General features: G+C 37.6%; 1 protein-coding gene across 1 annotated transcript in view; it reads left to right on the plus strand.

The window, feature by feature from the left end:
- kcmf1 (potassium channel modulatory factor 1) overlaps positions 1-23,796 on the plus strand; it is a gene marked incomplete at its 5' end in the record, with an annotated part of 56,544 nt that overhangs the window by 18,107 nt on the left and 14,641 nt on the right. The window contains 2 exon segments of the mRNA XM_079814537.1: positions 20,789-20,956; positions 21,088-21,227. Of these exon segments, the coding sequence (XP_079670663.1) occupies positions 20,789-20,956; positions 21,088-21,227 (308 nt within the window).

Raw genomic sequence — 23,796 nt, forward strand, 5'->3', positions numbered from 1 at the left:
ACTCTCTCGCTCTCTCTTTGAGTGTGTGTGAAACACTGAGCGCTCTCAGTCGCGCGCCTCACACTAGTGTTTAATGTGCGTCAAATGCACTGCGCATTCATTGAGATGAACTGAAATAGTATGCTTTACCGATCGATTGAGACAGCGCGAATCTCTTAAGCGCTCAGTCCAAGTGCTCAGCGAGTGGAAATACATCTGTATGTACAGGTTCAGATTGCCCTCAGGTAGCCCCTCGTTTAGTTATGAACTCTTCCGCCATAGTTGTTTTCGCTCTGCACGTGAGATGCGGATTCAGTGCCGCCGCTCCCATTGCGCGGCGCTTAGGGCACCGAGTGGTGCGGGGGCACCACAACAAAATTCTCTCTCCAACCCCCGTTCAGCTATACAAATTGACGAACGCAGCCACCATAAAGTAACCGCTTTAAGCATCAAGAGACGGCCAGCGTTGGCACGGTGCGGATGGGTCGCGCTATCAACTAGGCTTTATCGTTATTATCGCGGGAAGTCAAATTCTTATCATGGGGAGAATTTTTACCGGTATATCGCAAACGATAAGATATCGCCCATCCCTAACACACACACACACACTCCTATCGCAGATTTTTTATTTATTTATTGACCTGAGGGAAGGGTTCTGGCAGACCAATCACAGCGCTTGCGGTCCGCGTAGAATTGACGCGTTGTTACATTTTTGGAGAGGTGCGCGTCAGGCTACGGCGTAGGGTACGGCGTATCCAACGCGTCTATGCGTAGGGTACGCCGTACCCTCTGCGTGCACTCGACGCAGAAGTATAAATTGGCCTTTAGTTTGTGCCAATCCTGGGTTTAAGGTACCATTAAAGTGGTTTGGCTTTTAGCAGTGTTCATCTCCATAGTAACTTGCGCTCCACAGCTAACCTGCTCCAGGGCAGGTTATGTTCTGGATAAGAGATCTCAAACTGAAATTGGACCAATCAGCTGTGAGCAAAGTGACACATATCTGATGCAATAAAGTCACTCCCCCTTTTTCTACTCCAAATTAAAGATCAATACATAGCAAATGGCTATTAAAGACTTAAACCTCTGGGCCCGTATTCATAAAGAATCTTAATGCAAAGAGTAGCTCCTAGTGACAAAATTCTAAGAAAATTCTTAGAAATGTGGGCGTTTACTCTTAAAATTAACTAAAAAAGTCCTAGTAAAGAAAAAAGTAATTCCGAAAGCAACTTAACCCTTAAAAGAGGTCTTAAGATCAAATTTGTTAGGAGCACAGACGAGGACTTTTAAGAGGCTTAAGAGTTTCTTTAGCAGTGGAGAAAATGGCAGAAAGACGAAGAGGGAGAAGAAATGTGTTGCAGACAATGGATGACAGTGACTTAATAAGACACTATAGATTAGATCAGATAAATAGGACAATTTGCTCTAGTAATTTCAAAGTGAAGGCTTAGAATAGACCCTATACTTAAAAGCGTTCCTTTTTTCCCCTTTTTGGACAACCAACCAATCACAGTCTTCAAAAGACTGTGTCATACGTAGCAACGGGGTCAGCCCCGCCTCTTCACTAAGATAAAAGTTTTTGTATTTTCCTTGCTCAGAGTTGCTCTCAGATCGGTCCCGATTTGTATATTCTGCAGAAGAGTGAAGTGAATCACACTGCTTCTCTCGTGAGAAGTGAATCTCAGTTTTACTGATCCACAGCATGTGATTGGCTGTTCACTGCTGATGTCACAGCTAAACTCCTAAACTCAGGATCAAAGCCTGAGTTGACAGAGAAAGTTGATGATCAGCATCATGGGACCAACAAAGCCTGAATAGATTGGTTTGGTTTTGTCAACTCGAAACTAATCCTGTAACCCTGAGTTTGTTAAACTACCATCATGGTACAGGCCCCTCGTCTTCTTCAAATTAAATGTATGCAAACAATATAACGATAACGATATATATCAGGATGTATAAATTATAATAGAACCATTTCAGAACAGGTTACATAGACCCTAAGGAAAGCCAAACAGAAAGAAAGAAACATTCTATGTAGTTTTGAGAACATGTATTGTGCAAAACTGTAATTATTAGGGGTGGCACGGTTCACAAAACCCACGGTTCGGTTCGTATCACGGTTTTAGGGTCACGGTTTTCGTTTCTTTACGGTTCTTGTTGTTGTTTTTTTTAATCATTAACACTCCAGAAATTTACTTCAGCATATGATATATATGGCTTAATCATGCACAATTTAGGATACGGTATTAAAAAATTGTTATATCAAGTTGTTTCCTAACTGGCTGTCTACCGAGTCCGACACATTGGCATAACATTTTTCATGTTAATCATATCAATTTTGATCAGAACAATGCACTGTGGCTTTAATTCAGCTGACCTGATTAACAAATTTCACCATGAAGTGTTCCGTGTGTTTCACAATCACCATATGACATCCAGCGCTGTGAAAAAAAATGCACGAAAACACAACACTGCCAGAAGTTTTTGCCCAAACTTCAAATGCATGTTTAAATTTCATGGGTAGATTGCGTCATCAACATGCATCATCGTGATAATCCATGGCCAAAATCTCTAGGCCAATTTTGTATCGTTTATATTGCATATCGCAGGGTTATTCAAATCTTGCCCTGGAGGGCCAGTGCGCTGCAGAGTTTAGCTCCAACCCTAATCAAACACACCTGAACATGCTAATCAATGTCTTCAGGTTCATTAGAAAATCACAGGTAGGTGAGTTTGATCAGGGTTGGAGCTAAACTCTGCAGCGCACTGGCCCTCCAGGGCAAGATTTGAATAACCCTGGCATATTGTTTATATCACCCATTACTGATTTGAATGAGCAGCTGCATTAATAAAGTCCCGGTGTATACCCGGGTCTGTTTATTAAATAAAAGACACGCAGTGTGTCCAATTTCCACCCAGGTTATTATTTGATTAAACAAACGATGTCATTTTTATTTAATTTCCATTTAATTTAAATTAAACTATTGTAGCTTCTGTCTGGGATGCCCAGGAAGGGAATACTAAGAACATTATTTGACGCGTATTATTAAATATATAGATTTGACTAGTGTCAGTGTTATTATAGCTAACAAAAACTAAAACCATAAAAAAAACTTTACTTGAAATAAATAAATGTTAACTATAAAATAAAAAAAATTTTGTTTGCCAACCAGGCTGAGAGGATTCTAACATTAGTACTTCAAGCAGTTAAAACAGTAGGTGTGTTTACATGGAGCACTGTAATCGGTTTAAAAGTCCAATCCGAATGAAAATGCTCCATATAAACACCTCAATCGGAATAAAAATGGCCAAACCGAATTAAATTGTAATCGGTTTGAGAGGAGTGGGATAAACCTTTTCATGAACCGATCAAACGAAAAATTCCACCATGTAAACAATCTGATCCGATTACTTTGAGTGCACGTCGACCTTTCTGTGACGTGATATATAGCGCACGCGCCTCCACAACTGAAGAGCGCGCGCCGCGCTCACACCAGGCTAATGTTGCCAAAAGAGGAAAGTAAATTTTTCTGAGGTATTAAACTTTTTATTTCGTAACATGTTATGAACATGTTGGAATAATGACACAGACATAGCCTGGCTACACCATCTCATCTTGACAGCGTTTGTCCTAGGCTTCAACTGCGCCTGACAGAAGAATGCATTTTTCTAAGGTGATTCTTAAGGCCCATTTATACTTCTGCGTCGAGTGTACGCCGTAGTGTACGCCGTAGGCTACGCGCGTAGCCGACGCCGTCGTGAGCATTTATACTTCTGCGCTGTTGTCTGCGTCAATGTGCAATTCCACATGCAGACGCTAGGAGGCAGTGTCCTCGGGCATGTTGGTGTAATCAAGACAACAGCCGAAGAAGAAGCAGCTTGATGTGTAGAATCTGTACATTCATGTCGGAATATCAGCAGCAGTGAGAGAGCGGCTTTTCTTGCAGCTTGAGTTGTTGTATCTAATACAAATTTAGCATCTCTAGTTGATTAGTAAAGTTAAATAAGGCGATCTGGCGCTGGAATGCATTTGTGAAACTATGCGGAGCTCGTGGCCGCTGTTTTCAGCAGCGGTGGCTCAGCAAGCGATTGTTGTTGCGGAGACTTCATTCACGAAATATACCCTAATGTGTCCCTGTTCTTGATATACAATTACTGATTAACATCTTTGGTTTTAATGAGAAAATAAATAAACTATATTCAGCGGATCTATGTATTTATTTACTACCATAAAGAATCGCTGGACTGCAAAATAGTGTGTTATAGCAGACGTAAGGAACTATCATCCAATTTCTGGACACATACACACACACACACACACACACTCCTATCGCAGATTTTTTATTTATTTATTGACCTGAGGGAAGGGTTCTGGCAGACCAATCACAGCGCTTGCGGTCCGCGTAGAATTGACGCGTTGTTACATTTTTGGAGAGGTGCGCGTCAGGCTACGGCGTAGGGTACGGCGTATCCAACGCGTCTATGCGTAGGGTACGCCGTACCCTCTGCGTGCACTCGACGCAGAAGTATAAATTGGCCTTTACACTTTACAACAAATAATGAATAGCTTTTATAAAACTGTATAGGCCCTGGTGGCCGTTGAGAGTTTCCATTGCAACGGGGAACATTCAAGCTGCTGGAGAGGACGTGTCGACATTTTGTTTCTCGTAAGTTAGATATAAAAAAAAGTTAAACAACTACTTCAAATTGGTTAAGTAACATTACCCACAGTCTACTTTAATTACTTTTGTTAATATTTATACCTTTGTGATTATGGTATCTTTCCTTAATCATCTGAAATATCTATGCGTTTAGTAGGCTACTAGTAATGATGCGGAGCACGTCTTGAATGCTTTAATTCTTGTTTCACCATACATCCTATGTTTTTATTAATAATTTGGGTGCATTTTATAGTTAATTTTATGTTTTTCAAAATAAATTAATTTAATTAATTTTGATTCCACATTCATCATTCTCAGCTGTTGAAATAGCTATGGCTGTAATCTCCCAGTCGATTATTAGTCGATACGTTCTGGCTCGACCAAAATTCTGATTGGTCGATTTTTTTGCCGTGTTCATTTCATTAGTTTTGCTGCGTTCATTTAATCAGTTTTGCCGCGCCGCGTTCATTTCATCAGGTGGAAAGCACTATTGCTAATGGGGGTGTTTTGAGAGCACCCCTGTTTCACAGGTAACAGTCTGCCTTCAGAACACGCCCATTGTTTTCACTTCTTTTGGATTAGCCCAGCCAACTGGCGAAGAGAAGTCTCTCGCGGGTCCTTTGTTTTTCATTCCCGCTGGCTCAAACGCACACCCATAGCGGTAAACTTGAGGAACGCCCATCAACATACACATGAGGGGAAGCGTCACAACACCGCGCTAAGTGGATCTGTACTGTCAGTTTTGCCGCGTTCATTTCATCAGTTTTGCCGAGCCACGTTCATTTCATTAGTTTTGCTGCGTTCATTTCATCAGTTTTGCCGCGCCGCGTTCATTTCATCAGGTGGAAAGCACTATTGCTAATGGGGGTGTTTTCAGAGCACCCGTGTTTCACAGGTAACAGTCTGTCTTAAGAACACCCCCATTGTTTCCACTTCTTTTGGATTAGCCCAACCCACTGGAGAAAAGAGACAGATTGAAGAAGGCTAGTTTTCTTGTATATTATTTATTTAATTGTGAGCGTTTTTTCTGCTCTTGATCTGGCTTGTTTAATAAATATTCCTTTTTTATTAAAGTGGATGTGCCTTTTGTGTTTAAGAGTAAAAGCTTTAAGTTAATAGTCTATTCGTGTCTCAGCCGCGAAGCTGAGCTCAGCTGAGCTCCTATATGTTCGAGCTGCACAGAGCGGCTGAAATTATACTGTCTGTCAGTTATTATAATACATACAAAAAAAATTGTCTAAATTATGTTGCACATTCCTCAAAAGTTCTTGTGATGATATCTAGTTGACAACACATAGTACTATATTTTCGGAAGTCATAGGCTATGATGTTGCGCAGGTGCACGTGATGCAACGCTGTCAGAGCCGACAGACTCGTGTGTCAGACTCATTTCAGTGCAAAATAATCAGGTCAAAAACGATTTAATATTCTGCAAATAGCCTACTAGTTTTTTATGTTTATTTATAATTAATTTAGGCAGACAACAAGGCTACCAAGTACTGCGCACAGTGCGCAGCTTATTCATTTAACTTTTTTTTCCCTAACGTCATTTTAGTCGATTTTTTGTCGAAAATTTCAGGACTTCAGTCGACCAAGATTTTCTTTGGTTGATTACAGCCCTAGAAATAGCCATTGTATAGGACAGCAGTTTAAACTACTGCATGTCCGCCCACAGAAAAATAAATAAATATAAAAATTACCAACACAACTATTGATCCACGATACTAACGTTACGAATCTGATGCGGCAGACAAACTGTGCGCGCATGTCACAAAATGATTCCGACTGAAAGTCAGCACATGTAAACACCAGATCGGTTTAGATAACGTCTCATGTAAACAGTCCACCGACTCTTTCAATAGGAATGATTTTAATCGGAATGACAAAAAAGTGCGCATGTAAACGTGGCTAATGTGACAAACACACACAAGTCCACTTCAAATGTTTAAATGTAAAGATTGTTACCATCTATTTATAGATCGTTGTACCATTAGTTTATTTTTATGGTCACTGGTTACTTTTATGCAAGTGGACAACCGTTAAAATACAGGTGTAAACCGGGTATAAAATATTTTGAGCTCGTCCATTTTCGGCCAATTCCAGAGGTAGTCGAGAACACATTAGACCGGATTGCTTTCATAGTGTAAACGGACATGTGGTCAAATGCATTCAAACAGCCGCAAAAGAACACCTATGCGCTTGCTGTCCTAACAGATCTCAAAAACTCATACATTTACCCGCTCCCCTGTCATTTTCTCCCCTCGATGAAATCAGGACATAAGTGGTTGAAAGTGGAAAAAAGAGATGGATTAAAACACCAGGTGTAAACCGGAATGTGTCTCCCTCGTCGTCTACTTGTGATCCGACCAAAATGCCTCTTAATACCAGGTGTACACAGGGCCACAGATACATGTGCCGTTTAATGGGTTTGAGATGTAATGCTTTCCTCAGTGCATAGCTTACATTTCACAGGTATATTCTCCATCTGTAAATTCTCAAAAAGAGTGGGGACCTTAAAAAACATTCAGCTCTGTAAAACTTGAGTCCTGAAATGGGGGTTATGTGCAACAGACTTCCGTATTCTGTTTATACAGGTTGCATCGCGTCTGTTTCAGGTCTTTTGTATTTGCTTTGTTCTGATATATGGGCCTATGAATCTTTCAGAGCCTGATTACAAAAACAAAAGATTCACCATTAACCATGACCCAAACACTTCAACATTAATCAAACATATACAATACAACAGCCTAGTTTGAATTAGTGTAAGATTCCTTGCCTTTTAAAATGAATTTTACACTCCTATGGCCAACTTACTTTATTTAAAAAAATGGTAGCACTTTACAATAATGTTTTGTTTTTGTTAGCATTAGTTAACATGAACCATCATCCATGGATGAACAATACTTCTACAGGATTTATTAATTTTAGTTCATGTTTCTCTCAACATTTACAGATCCAACGTTGCATCTGTTAACATTAGGCAATTCACTGTGAACTAACATGAACACAATTTTATTACTAACATAACCAAAGGTCATTGCTCTGTTTGTTCATGTTAGTTAATGCATTAACAAATGAGACCTCATTGTAAAGTGTCATGCCATGGTACTGCCGCGAAGATCCGCGACTATTACGCAGGAATGAGAAAGTAGTTCCTAGCCATATAGGTGTAGAAAATCGCAACTTTTAATTTTCAGTTGGTCTTAGCACACAATGTAACTGTAGAAGAGTCAAGTTTTAAATAGGAAAAATATTGAAAGTGTCTTTGGTCATTTTTTGAATGAGATGCTATTGGACTGATCAGAATCAATGATGTATGCTAAACTATGCTAAAAGTGCTACCGCCAGATACAAAGATCGGCTGAATGGATTCAAAAACGGTAAAACTCAACTATTTAACTCTAGGGGACTTGTAAAATGAGCCTATTTTCAAAAAAAGTGGAGTGTTCCTTTAAAGGCTGGTTGGTAAATGTAATAACACATCCAGTCCAATCCACATTTTTTTCAGTTGGAGCAAATGGAGAATTTCATTTTATTTTTCTGTTTGAAAAGTTTTGGTTTGTTTGCAGGACTCTGCTGTGAATAGGCCACAGAGGTCATTTGGCAGGTCAAAAAGTAAAATGCTAGTTGTAATTCACCAGACCACATTTTTAACCCAAAGATATGCGAGACCACTATGAGGCACAAAATGTGGTCAGTACTGAACATTGAAAATCTGTTAGGCTACATATTTCCTTTCAGGAGCTAAGAGGATATCTGATTTAATTTTACAAGCAAACATTTCATTATTTTAATCTGGAATTAGTTCACTGTGCTAATTCCTCCCAGCGGTACAGTACCACAGCACAGTAGATTATTGCCAGAAGCTTTTTGTCTGCTCCTCCTAGTGGATTCACAAGACTTGAGGCTGTATTCTAATTCACATACTATAATTGACTAACCAGTCTTAAGGAAGCCTTGTTTAATGTGGAGTAGAGCTGCACAATTCTGGAAAAATTTAGAATCACAATTTTTCTATTTCAAATAGAGATCACGGTTCTCGCATAACTCTTTAAGGAACACGGCGACTTTTTGGAACTTTAGCTTATTCACCGTATCCCTCATGGTTAGATAAGTCCATACATACCATTCTCATCTCTGTGTGTGCCATAACTCTGTCAGACACACCCACCGCTAGCCTAGCTTAGCACAAAGACTGGACGTAAACGGCTCCAGCTAGCCTACTGCTCAATAAGTGACAAAATAACGCCAACATTTTCCTATTTACATGTTGTGATGTGTACTACTTATACGGTGAATAAGCTAAAATCCCAAAAAGTCGACGTGTTCCTTTACCTAAACAAAATAACACATAATTTACTAGACAAAATATTTAATTGCTACTGCAGTCTATTTAAAAATGTTTAATTCATTTGATTGAATTGTTCTTTTATCTGTTTGAATGAACGATTTAATCACTTAATTTGCTTCATTACTGGATGAATCAGCGTTTTGAATGAATCTTGAATTAATGATTTAATGACAAATATATATTCTTTAGCTTGTCACCGCCTAGTGGCGTAACATTGCAATCAATACAATCGTTATTTGAGCAGCAATTTACTTTCTAAAGGTGATTTACTGTATTTTGATACCATAGTTGTCTTTATCCAAACTATAAACTTTTTTTCTCAGTGCTTCTGTGATCATTTGAACATTTGTAACAGAAATAATGATACTGTGTTGAAAATAAGCTGTTTGTGAAGCACGCTCTCGGTCAGATTTGATTTGTTTCGGTGTGATTTTGTCAAAGGATTAATAGACACAGGCGAATCTAATTCATTTAGGAATAAGATCGCATTGGTGTTTGAATCGAGCTCGCGTTCACTCTAATGCAGGGGTCTCCAACTCAATTTACCTGGGGGCCGCTGGAGGTAGACCCTGGGTCAGGCTGGGCCGCATCAAGTATTTGACAAAAAAAGTGTTTCAAGTTTTCCAAAAAAAAAAAAGGAGCACAACTGATCCAATTTTCTCAATCTTTATTATTAACAGTTCTTCAACATGAATGTTTCTTCAGAACACGAACTGTTCCTCTGAATTTTAACTTTCCGTCTGAACATAAACGGTTCTTCAGAACATAGCCTTCTCTTGCCTACGTTATTTTTTTAAATGTAGCCCATAGAAATTAAGTCATTATGTAATGATTTTTATTTAATTTAAAATAATAGACTAGTTCAAAGCAAGGCAGTAACCAGGTCAAACAGAACCGTGAACAAAATTCTAATTCTAGTTGGGAAATAATCTTTTTGAGACTATTTGCATACAATATTTGCATTAATTTGTGTCAATTATATTATTAGTCCTGAGATTCTTCGCTTGAGTGAATAAAAACATAGATCTGCGTTTAACAATCTGCGCCCCCCCCCCCCCCAGTATATATTTAAGTAATTAAATTAATATAAACATGCGATTAGTCGACTAATGGCTTAAATGAACGTGTAATAGTCACCTAGAAAAATATTTAGTCGGGGGCAGCCCTAATATCCGATTATCCAGCACATTAACCCCATCGATGATAAAGCAAAGGAAAAGACAGCAAATCTATTATTGGGCTGAAACTATTCCGTCTGACTGTGGCGCTGCAGTATAAATGCAGTATAAAAGTTTTTCCGAAACTTGGCTCTTCAAAACGTCTTTCAGAGGCATCTCTATCATTTTGTTGCTGTAGTAATCCTGTGTTTGTGTCTGTCTTCTATTTACTACTACATGATATGTGCGAATCGGTGGGCGGGGCTAAAGAGCCAATGATGTGGAAGTAGGCATTGATCTTCTGCAGAGGTTTTATGTAGTAATGTGACACAATCCCAAACAAGTTGTTTTCTGAGATGTTTTCCAAAAATGTTTTGGACTAACAACAGGGTACCCGCGGGATCGTAAAAAGTCTTAAATGTCTTTAAATTTCAAAATCAAAATTTTAGGCCTTAAAAAGTCTTAAATTCGCTGAAGTATTGAGTTCTAGGTCTTAAATAATTTTAAACGGGTCTTTTCCTACGTCCATGTAACGCTACCTATTGCTCATTGAAATGCTCCGGCAGCACTTTAGTGTGTGTGTGTGTGTGTGTGTGTGTGTGTGTGTGTGTGTGTGTGTGTGTGTGTGTGTGTGTGTGTGTGTGTGTGTGTGTGTGTGTGTGTGTGTGTGTGTGTGTGTGTGTGTGTGTGTGTGTGTGTGTGTGTGTGTGTGTGTGTGTGTGTGTGTGTGTGTGTGTGTGTGTGTGTGTGTGTGTGTGTGTGTGTGTGTGTGTGTGTGTGGGTGTGTGTGTGTGTGTGTGGGTGTGGGTGTGTGGGTGGGTGGGTGGACTGGTAATCATCACGTTATGGGGACAAAATGTCCCCACAAAGATAGCAATATCCGAAATCCTCATCCTTGTGGGGACATTTTTAGGTCCCCATGAGGAAAACATCTTATAAATCAGACTAAGTGATGTTTTTTGAAAATGTAAAATTGCAGAATGTCTCCTGTGAGGGTTAGGTTTAGGGGCAGGGGCAGTGTAGGGGGATAGAATATACGGTATGTACGGTATAAAAACCATTACGCCTATGGAAAGTCCCCATAAAAGATTAAAACCAAACATGTGTGTGTGTTGTAGTTCGTTCTTTCGCTAGTCCAACTATAGTTCGCTGTTTTACAAATACAAATGAGACCAGCATGCATCTTATATTGCAGCCAATCAGCTTTCATGTTATTGGCGCGAGGCTCTTTTGGATTGTACCACAGACACATCAAACAGATTTTATTCTTCAGCTTCAGTTCTCCAGTTCTTCCAGTTCACGCGATCGTGAAAGCGAAGGCAAATCTTTCTTACCTGCCATCTCGCATAATGACCAAATAAAATTGATATTCCCGATAGCACTAAAAAAGCGATGTAAAACCCGAACTGATTCGCTACTGCCACACGGACAGATGTCAGACTGGCATTAATCAAACAACAACAACGGGGGAAAACAAACAGTAGCCTACCTAAACTAAAGCACAGTTTGTATCTGTATATTTAAGTTGTACTTATTTGTCCTATTGTCAAACAAGATTCATGCATTTTGTTTGTTTTATTGCAATGTGTGACTATTGTGCACCTGACATAATGATATGGTAAATGTGGCATCCTAATTATGAAAAAAAAAAACATGCACATTTCTGAAAATTTATCTCACAAAAAATTATTATATATTTATAAATTATATAATATTATATAATAAAATATATATATGTTATATATATATATATATATATTAGTGCTGGGCGGTATACCGGTTCATACCGAATACCGGTATTAATTTTCTTTATGATATGAATTTTGATGATACCGCAATACCGGTGTATGTCGCTTAAACAACGCTCGGAACGCGGCGCAGCGCGTCATTGTTTGAGAGGGGACCCATTTCATTGATGCACTGTAGTAAGAGCAGTCAGAGCACACAGCCTATGGCTGTATCCTATACTCTCATTCACTATTCCCTACGTTATCACTTTATTTGAAGGATTGAATGAAAACGTGCGTGAAGTCGGACAACCGTTGTGTGTACATCGGCTGTACACTCGTTATTGCGGTGCAATGGGATAGAATGAGTGCACTCAATAACGTCCACTAAGGTTTCGGACACCACTACAAAGCTCTGTGCCCTCCAAATAATGCTATATTTGAGGTTATGGGAGCGATGTCGGATTCAGCCCTTGATTATTGTTGAGAATTCAAACTACACGCGGCGCGCGAGAGAGCGCGGTTTCTGCACGGAGCGCTGCGATGAGTTTAACAACGCTCACCACATGGATCATATAGCGCTGATATAGACCGGAGCGAGTGCGTTTAAAATTTTTATGGACATATTTCAAAAACTCTAGTGCTCTAGACATGAACCAGAAGTGTGTATGCGCGCATATTTCATCACGTCTTATTAAAATGAAATGTATGCACTGATTACACTGATAACCTATGTCTGATCACGAACGCGCTGACACGATGGATTATTCAAAAGACGATGTAAGTTAATAAATAAACTGACAATTCAAAGAAGAATGGGCCAAAAAGTAACTGCTTTATTCTTTCTGTGTTAAACTGATGTGTGTCATTCGTTCCGAGAGTCCTGTTAAATGTATTGCTAATATCCTCATTTCTCTTCGTTTTGGCAGTTTGTTGTTATAGAGGGTTAGATTTTGAAAATTCTTAAGGTGCCCTCAACTCAACTTTTAATATTCAGGTGTCTGTAAGTATGATTCTGAGCGTGTTGCAGGTCTGTGTTTTATTGTTTGTTGTCTCTCCACAGCATCATTTTGTTAACCTGTAGACCTATTAACTCTAGTGTGGAATTTTTCTACAATATTCACTCGTCATGACAGTAAAATAGGGCATTCTAGTCAATCTCCTGCAGTATTTCCTCTCTCAATCAGTAGAAAATGTGATTAACACCCTGTCATGCATAGGGGAAAAAATACCGTCATATACCGTGAAACCGATATAATTTAGAAAAATACCGTGATATACATTTTTTGTCATACCGCCCAGCACTAATATATATATATATATATATATATATATATATATATATATATATATATATATATATATATATATATATATATATATATATATATATATATATATATATATATATATATATATATATATATATATATATATATATATATATATATATATATATATATATATATATATATATATATATATAAAAATAAATAAATAAATGCAGACACACACACACACTCACACTCAGTTTGAGAATGGTATTTAAAGAAGTCTCTTCTGCTCACCAAGGCTGCATTTATTAACTTTTTTTATATTTATGAATATATGACTATGCAGTTTAATTCTGTGATTCAAAGCTGAATTTTCAGCATCATTACTCCAGAGTCCAGACTTTAGTCACATAATCCTTCAAAAAACTTTTTTTTTTACTTTCTATTTCAGATAAATGCTGTTCTTTAGAACTTTCTATTCATCAAAGAATCCTAAAAAAAATGTTTTACACAACTGTTTTCAACACTGATAATAATAATCATAAATGTTTGTTGATCATCAAATCCTCATATGAGAATGATTTGTGAAGGGGCATGTGACACTGAAGACTGGAGTAATGATGATAAATTCAGCTTTGATCACATGAATAAATTACACTTTACTATATATTCACATAGAGAAAAGTCACAACTAGGGATGGGCGATATTTTATCGTTTGCGATATACCAGTAATTCTCCCCACGATAAGAATTTGTCTTCCCGCGATAATAACGATAAAGCCTAGTAGATTGCCGCCGCTGGCCGTTATTACTTTATGATGGCCGCGGTGGCTGTGTTCGTCACTTTGTATAGCTGAACGGGGGTTAGAGAGAGAATTTTTTTGTGGTGCCCCCCCAGCACTCGGTGTCCTACGTGCAGCGCGTGATGGGAGCAGCGGCACTGAATCCGCATCTCACGTGCAGGGCGAAAACAACTAAGGCGGAAGCTGCGGAAGAGTTCATAGCTAAACGAGGGGCACCTGAGCTGAATCTGTACATACAAATGTATTTTCACGCGCTGAGCACTTGGACTGAGCGCTTAAGAGATTCGCTCTGTCTCAATCGATCGGTAAAGCATACTATTTCTGTTCAACTCAATGAATGCGCAGTGTATTTGACGCACATTTAACACTAGTGTGAGGCGCGCGACAGAGCGCTCAGTGTTTCACACACACTCAAAGAGAGCGCGAGAGAGTCTTATACCACACAGAATTGATGTGCTACATGTAAATAATATCCTTTGTTGTATTTTCCTGTAAAATAATGGCGTTTATTTGGAATTATTCAGCCTTTCATGAACAGGAAGAAACGAATGCACAACGGGAATCTCATTGGCTGGCGTGCAACTATTACTGTGTTTTGATTTCAACAAATCAGTTTGAATGAGCGCTGACAACTTGATTAATATTCATGAACCCAGAAGCTCATTATTCCTTAGTGCAGTTTATTTTTATTAGTTGAAGAATTCGTGGTATTAATATCTTATCAACTCTAATTACTGAAGTTCTATCATTAAATCATTATTTGTAACTTTTTTGTAATCTGAAGACATTTTTGGGATAATTACTTTTGCGGTTTCTGCCATTTTTACCACTGTTTGCACCATGAGTGTATGATTAAATACAGAATCGGTTTACATTTAAAACTTGTCATTGATTTGAATTATTATTGTTTGTATTGTGTGATGTTTTTCAGCACAGTTGCACTATTTAAACATTACCTGCACTTTTAAAGAAGACAATTATATCTGCAACTTTTCCATTTCTGAAAAGGCTGGTGTGGAATTTTACATAAAAAAAATAAATTTATATATATTATGTATTATAGGAGCCTATTTGATGACAGGTACATTTTACTTAAGATCATTGTTTGTTTTTTGTATCCAAAAATATGGGGAATGATACTACATTTATCGTCATTGATATCGTTATCGCAATAAATACTAGAAAATATCGGGATAAATTTTAAGTCCATATCGCCCATCCCTAGTCACAACAGAACTGTCACAATATTACAGATTTTTTGTATTTTTAATAACATAAATGCAGCATTGGTGAGCAGAAGAGACTTCTGTAAAAACATTAAAAAGTCTTACCGTTGTCAAACTTTTGACCGGTAGTGTGTTTGTATATTAATCCTGATGGGATTGAGCTATGAGGAACCGCAAGTTTACTAATACTTTGTTCAATTTTAATAAATGAATTTGCTTTGCAAGTCATTTTGTGATTCTGCATTTCCTATTGTACGTTTTTTTTATTGCGTTATATAGGTCTTAAATTTAATTCATTCGTGGTCTTGAAAAGGTCTTAAAAAGTCTTAAATTTGACTTGAAGTAATTCATTACTAGTTACTAATGACATCTTCAATAGTGTAATTAGATTACTGTACAAATGACTCTCTCCAAAAAGTATTTAATTACTAATTACTTTCTAAATCCTATATCAACCTCGACTAGTTAAGCGATTCAAGGATAGACATGAAATGGCTCTTTTAATTCATTCAAATAAATAATATAAAACTACATAAATTATTCTCATTAACTGACCAAAGTATTACAAATGTTAGGATACATAAAAACATGCATTTTAAAGTTAGACTTTACATTTTTATGTTTCAGGTCCCATGGCATGGCATTTTTCTATTATTTTATAATGTTTCCTGAGGTGTACTTATATTGTTAGTATGATTTTTACATCATAAAATGTCATAATTTAGAAATAAAAGGCATTTTTTCAATACTGATGGTTGCCCTGTGGCTGAATGCCAGGAACTGAAAAAAGACTTCTGTTTTCATTTGTACATCCAAACACTGAGAAACTGCCAGCATTCACTGGTTCACAAGCCATGATCTCTCGAGGACAAATATAGCGCTTGCATGGGCGTGCCAAATTCTCTGGGTGGAGGAAAGGGAGGTAACCGTTCCTGTTATGAGGTCATAACCTGAGGTCATAACCTGTTATGAGGTCATAACAGGAAAATTCCAGATCAGCTCATCTGGGCTGTCATTTTCTCAAAGGCAGAGAAAGACAGCCACAACTCTGTTTACACCGATCAAAATTTCTAGCCACTTGGGGACAATATTCAGGCTAGGGGAACTAATATTAATGTTGAAAAGCCTCACAAAATGAAAATTTCATGCCATGGGACCTTTAATTCCACCATTGTATTATATAAAATTGTATTTAGTATTTAGTTCAATTAAATAAGAGTATCCCTTATTTTACTTTTTCAAGGGAAAAGTAATTAAATTACAGTAACTAATTACTTAGTAACTAGTTACACCCAACACTGCTAACAAGGAAGTTGAGTTCTTAAACTTGAAGGATATTTTTATAGTACATGACCTTGTCAAAAGGTCAATTCATGACCCCTTTAAGATAACAAGGAAAGTTGATGTTTTATTTTTATGCAAAAGGAAACAAACAAATTCCTGAATCATTTAAATAAACTAAGATATGTTAAACATTAATGTCACTATTCACAGTCATGATTTTCACAATGTTGGTTAATTAACGAAATATGTGTTAATATCTGATTTATTGCACAGCCCTAGTGTGGATTATTGCTCCCTAAAAGAGAGAGTTAGAATGTGCCATGTCCTTAACCATTTGTTTTAACTCTTTTAGTCCGCCGTCTAGGGATGTCACAAGTACCGGTACTTCGGTACCAAGTCAGTACTGATTTTTAAAATATGACGATACCAGCATTTCTGTAGTACTCATAGTACAGATGCCTGAGTATATTCGGTACCCACTAAGACAGCTGCTTTCAGTCGCTTTTGTGTTGTTTATCTAAGCGCAGGGCTCCAGACTGTAGCCGATATATACTATTGTCGGTGAATATTAAACCGCAAAAGATTATTTAAATATTAATCCTTCATGTTCTGCATGTCTCTGTGTGAATGAATGACGCAGACTAGGGGTGGGAATCACAGGTCAACACAGGATACGATAATATCACAATATTTTGCCCACGATAACGATATATCACGATACCAGCGATTCTGTGACAGACGATATATTGGAAGAAAATCACCCACGATATATCACAATATCATTTTGTAAATGGAAAAAAAGCATCAAAAAAGTCATATGATCATGTATTTAATTTATTAAAACTTCATATTTTTTGAAATAGCATTAAAGTACAGTAAGAGCATATAAAGCTATCAAACAGCCATGAGAGAACAGTTTCTGTGACTAAATTATTTATTATAAAGAAAGGTCACATCACTAACTTACGGTATTCATAGCAGCAACATTTCATATTTAGAAATTGCAAAATGCACACATTACTAAAAATGTACAAAAACACACCCAGTATAAAACCTTATATAATAAAATATGGTCACATTTGAGTACCAAGCGGTACAATAATAAACTTGTCTTTTAAACATGTACACTGTCAGAGTCCTGCACGGGTGAAAAACATCCTAGTGTGTCGGATACGGGTGCAGGTCGGGTAGGACAAGGGAGAAACACGGGTCTAGACATGGGTTTTAAACAGTCACGTGCAAACGAATATATATATATATATATATATATATATATATATGCGCATGTATATTGTAGATGTGTTCCTAAAACATAAATGCATATTTTTAGGAACAGATCTACAAAAATATGCCTGTATTTCAAGTTGATAAAATAATTTCAAATCCATATCAGTTTATTTGTGGCCGCGCGGCGCGCGCTCTCCCAGGAGAATCACAACCGCGCGAGCGATCTGCCTGCACTGCAGTCGTCAAGATGGATCCCGAGGAGTTGAAGAAAAGATAGCCGCGAATGTTAAACTTCATCGCTGAGGAAGCACACAGATAACTGTGGTAACAAACCAAGCACAAGCAGTTCTATCAAAAAAGGTAGCTCTGCCATACAAATGTCATCCAGCGTAGGCTGATTCACTGATGGCGCACGAGGTGGGGATGCATGTTGGTTGTGTTGCCATTGTATTTTATTTTTCCGAGACAGTTCTTGCCGATTACATAGTCTTTAGTGAGCTTTTTTTGTATCGTCACTACAAAATCCAAAATGGACCCAAACTTTTGATTTAAAAGACGCGGGTGCGCCATTGCGCTCGTATTTCTTCTTCACTGTTCCGTTCATCTGATCATCTGCAATCTGGGAAGCGCCACGCCGCCACCACAGGAAGTCTGGGGTTACTGCCACTCCGGTAAGCCAAAGTGTAGACATTAATTTAAATATTCAGTTTTTAAAAATATCGATACTTGGAGCCAGAGTATCGATAACGTCTTGCGGCCGGAAATATCGCGATAAATCGGCATATCAAATTTTTTTGTCCCACCCCTAACGCAGACAAGCAGTTTCATTTGCCATTCATTTCATTTGTCTTTTTAGCCTCTGCCATGTCACTATGAGGACATGAACACATAATGAGCGTTTACCGTTTTATTTGAGAAAACGATCGTCAAATCATAAACACACAGACACTCAAAGGTCTTCACGGCAACCCGTCAAAATAAAAGTTTGTTTTAACTTGAAGAAATTGACAGAAATATATTAGGCTATGTTGTACAGTAGATTTAGGTACGTCTTAATGTAATAATAATACTAAAGATACAATAACAACTACTACTACTAATAATTATTATTATTATTATAATAATAATAATAGAAGTGTGCATAGAGGGTTGCTTTTAAATGTTTTTTGTATTATTTACCCAAAATGAGGCGGGGGTAGTAAAATCCTGCTTGGCCCAGCCGACCCGCGGCTCGCGATTTTGCCAATTAATTGTCAGTTTTAGGGCTGTCATGCATTTTTTGTGTGCTTCGATCATTAAATAATTATGAATTTAATCCCTTTTAAGTTATGACTTTGCAGTGTAAGATTACAGCTAACACCTTTTAAATATTTATTTAATTCAGTAAATAACTGAAACAATCACAACAAACTGACAAAATAAAAGGGTTATAAATCTATCATTCATATATTTCTATCACTATAGAATATCTACATCTGTGTTTGTGGAACTAATGGTCACTCTTTTATTTGTTAAACACAATCCAGAATCCAATAAGTACACGCTACTTCATTATAGAGAAAACAATAAATGAATAAAAATATATAATCATAAGGTATGACAAAAATATATATATAAAAAATTGCAATTACAAAAAGTAATTCTGGAAAAAAATATTGGGGCTAATTTTATAAAATCTAAACATGTTAATAAAAAGGTACAAATTACTTTGTGTTCTTATAAAATATATTTTTGAAAAACAGTTTATATAATTAGATTTATATTTATATATGAATGTAGATAATTATATGGGCCTACACAAATAATATCAAATAACAAGATGTTTATTGTAAACGTAATGTGCAGCTTTGTAATGGGGCAACAAAGATATGATAGATACGAGAGAACAAGATTTTAAGGCTTTTAATAATCTTTCAGCGCACAAAACTATGAAAATATATGAAACGCTTCAAACCCCATTTTTCCCTGGTGCAGAATGATGCGCTTAAAGCAACATGGAGTCAGAGCGCGCAGTGCAGCGCGAGTGTGCATTGAAATGTTCACGGCACAAAGAAGAGATGTTGAGCGCACAAATCCTACTCTATAATGTATATCTGTCCAACAGTTTACTGATTATTTGTTTTAAATTCCAGTTATTGTGCGTGTGATGCTAATTAATAGTCCGTGTGTTGTCAACCGGTAGCGAGTACAACAGTTCAGAAACCGCTAGATTAACTCCAGCACGATAAAGTCATTTTATGCAAACAGCCACTTATCTACAGATCAAGTATTATAATGAATATATCTTGGAGAGAGTTTTACCGTGCTGCTGACTGTTGTAACCGAACGCGACAGGCAGTTTGAATGCAGGCTGAACAGAGAATGATTGACAGCTACAGCAGAGGGAAGATGAGTTTCCGTGAACTTTAACATAATGTTGTAAATATTATTCTGTTCCTCACATTCAGCTATGGAATGGCTTTAGATGACTTTATACCAGCAAATCATAATATAAGAATGATTGCTGAAGGATCATGTGACAATATACATTTCTGATGATTATTTAATTATCACGACAGGCCTAATCTGAGCAAGTGATTGCCTGTCTGAGTTTTGTCGACAGACGGAGGCGGCCGCCTTATACTTCTCTATGCAGGAAAAACCCTGTTTACTTATGATATCATCATAAATAATTAACTCATTGAATTTAATGCAATATTTTTATCAAATGGTTAAATAAAATAGTAAAATAGTTCCAATAAATTTAGCTGTGGTACCGAAATTGGTACAGAGAACCATACAATTTTGATGGTATTGGTACGACTACTGGAATTTTGGTATCGTGACATCCCTACTGCCGTCAACATATAGAAACATTTTGTGGTCACTGCTGTGATTTCATTTCCTCCCGCTTTGCACAAGACAAAACACACGTCATCCATAACAAGGCAGCGCTGCTTTGAACAAGTCTTCTGCAAGTCATATGAAGTGCTGATGGTGTGTTTCTTTTTTTATAATGGATAGAAACTAACCAGGCGAATCCTGCCCGTGATAAATACGATCGGGGTCTTCAGAGGGGCTTCTGCTGTTGTTCTGAGTTAAATGCCTCTGTGTTCTCCGCAGGTGTGAGCTGTGATGCGTGTTTAAAAGGGAACTTCAGAGGGCGCCGATACAAGTGTTTAATTTGCTACGACTACGACCTTTGCGCATCTTGCTACGAAAGTGGAGCCACAACAACTAGACACACCACGGAGCACCCAATGCAGTGCATACTAACCAGGGTAGACTTTGGTAAGCAGTAATTTCAAATAATGTTTTTTTTTATACTCTATCACATATTGAGTGTGAACTGACCATCCTGACTAAGTCTGGGTAATGATGTTGATGCTAATGTTTTTGACCTGTATCTGACCTCTCTACAGACTTGTATTATGGGGGGGAGGCATTCTCAGTAGAGCAGCCTCAGTCGTTTACTTGTCCTTACTGTGGTAAAATGGGCTACACGGAAACATCTCTACAGGAGCACGTGACCTCAGAGCACGCAGAGACCTCTACAGAGGTGGTGAGTACACATGCTGTCTTTGTTGAAATGTTTAAGTCATGCGACACCGTGTCCTAACTAAACGCGATGTGATAAGATTCCAACGACAAGCAAATTGTCTGTCCACACTAGACGCAACAAGGCTAAAAGATGCAACAAAATCGATCACAATCACAGCCAATCAATGGAGAGTGTGGGCGGGCTTTCTCTGCAAGCGCAGTATGTGTCTTGCTGCCAGCCGTGACTTTGCAAAAAAAGGAAAAAGGGATCTTTCCTATGTGTCATGTATTGCTGTTGCGGCTGTTTAGGGTGAAAACGTATCATGATAAAGATACCAGTTGTTACGTATCACAGAGACTGGTTTGGACATGGTGTGAAGCTGCTGTTTTTGTCCCCTGGTGACTGTTATACAGCATTTTCAGGCTTTCTCAACACCTTTATTATCCATGTTTGATGTACTGTTTACTGTAAAGTCTATTCACAGCAAACACAAATCACCTGCAGGGATTCACACCAAAACTAACAGAACATGATGTGAATTTTCATCAACCACTGAGAGAAAAGTTCACATTCCTGAACTAGGAATCCTGTGTTTTTAATGCAAAATGCAGCAATTTGACACATACATTTACTTTAAAATGTTCTTGCTCTTCTGGAATGGATGGATAATATGATAGAGATATAGGCATATATTACAGAAAAGTAAATTCTTTTGAGAGAATGCTCTGTGTGAACAGGTCTTTTAGGTCCTGTTTTACACCTGGTATTAATATGTGAGGTAGTTGAAAACACATTCGACCGGATAGCTTTTCTAGTGTAAATGCTCATGTGATCAAATGTGTTTGAGCAGCCACAAAAGACATTATGGGAGGTGCACTAGCAGGACGGGATTTAAACTTTGTCGGCTGAAGACTCGAGTTTAGTTTGAAGTAGGGATCGACCGATATGGATTTTTTAGTGCCGATACCGATTTTTTTTTCTTCAGCCTTAGCCGTTGACCGATACGGGCTGCCGATTTTCTGGAACCGATATTTGGAGCCGATACTGCTTTTGCTCCCTCAATTTACATCATAAAAATGACACAATGATCATGATGATAACAATTTAAAATTTAAAAAAGGAACATTTATTGAACTAAATTGAAAAAAATATATATATATTTAACAAATAGTAAAAACAGGTGAGGTAGAACAAGAAAAAAGAGTTCAGTAGTGAAACTAAATTCTGAAAATAAATATTTAAGCATAAATAAAATAATTACACTATTGCGCACAGTATCAACAAGCAAGCATCATAATAAAGTGCACACTGACTGTACTATACTTAAAACTTTTATACTTTTAAAACTATTTACAACCTAGTCATTTAATGCTTAGGTGCACTTAACTTAATCTCTTGAAAAAAATATCGGCGAACGCAGCAGCCTTGTATCGGCTGATACATGTAAAAAAAATCGCAAATATCGGCCGGCCGGTATATCGGTCTAACACTAGTTTGAAGACCAAAAACATACCAAGCATCAAACATGCACTCAGCGAGTTCGCTGTGGTCTTGCAGCAGAAAGAAAGCTGATGCTCACCATTAGAGCTTAGATCGGGCTCAAAAAATCAAGCCCGACCCTACGTTGTGTCCGAGCCCGGCCCAGCCCGATACATTAATTGTAATTATGAGCCCGAGCCCGATTTAAACCCGACCATTTTTTAATACGTGGGCGTTCTGACGAGAGCGAGCCTGTAATGAGCGAAGCGGACCGGTGTGACGCTCAGCTCAATAATCCGCTCATGAATCGCTCACTGGTAAAATGCAGGGCTCGACATTTATGCTTGTCCGGGACAAGTGGATTTTTTTGAAGGGGCAAGTGAAAGAGAATTTTACTTGCATTCATTTTGTGTAAGTGGTGATTGATAGTGGATAATATATAATATAATGAACTGATGGTAACCAGGTTGAGCTGTTGACGTTTTTAGCAGCCTCTCGAGGAGAAATCAAATATAATACTGCAGTATGTTAACAAAGAAACTCAGTAACATACTGCAGTAAAAAATCGAAATGTGGAGTTTTTATATTTATAACATATGATACAGTTACACAACATCACACAAGCAAGAGTGTTGTTTTCCTGAATACATCACGACTGAAAATGTGACTGATTTTATACGCAGTTCCATAAACAATTAATTAACATCAAGTCACTTACATTTTAGATGCAATATTGACTGTTTTTGTTCTATTTCAGCAGAAAATGGTTCCAAACAAAGATCACAGCAAAAGAACACGTTTTGAATTAATCGGTTGAATCAAAGATTCAATGAGCTATTCATAAAAGACTGCCTCATTCCTGAATACATCAGCCGTTTGAACGAATCGACTCAATGACTCGCTCATTAAGACGGTCACTGCGCCACATACTGGCAGTTTAGTTTCATGTTTAAACATTCTTTCCAACATTTCTTATTTGTATATACAAAAAAAAAAATCAAAACAATCTCATAACATTATTTAATGCAGTTGTAATTTTCAGTGTAAATTATTTAATTTTATTGGTAACAGCCCTATAGTGTCTTATTCTAATTTAATGTATTGATCAAAT

Source organism: Gobio gobio (genome assembly GCF_949357685.1).
Source record: "Gobio gobio genome assembly, chromosome: 4".
In the NCBI taxonomy this organism is placed as follows: domain Eukaryota; kingdom Metazoa; phylum Chordata; class Actinopteri; order Cypriniformes; family Gobionidae; genus Gobio; species Gobio gobio.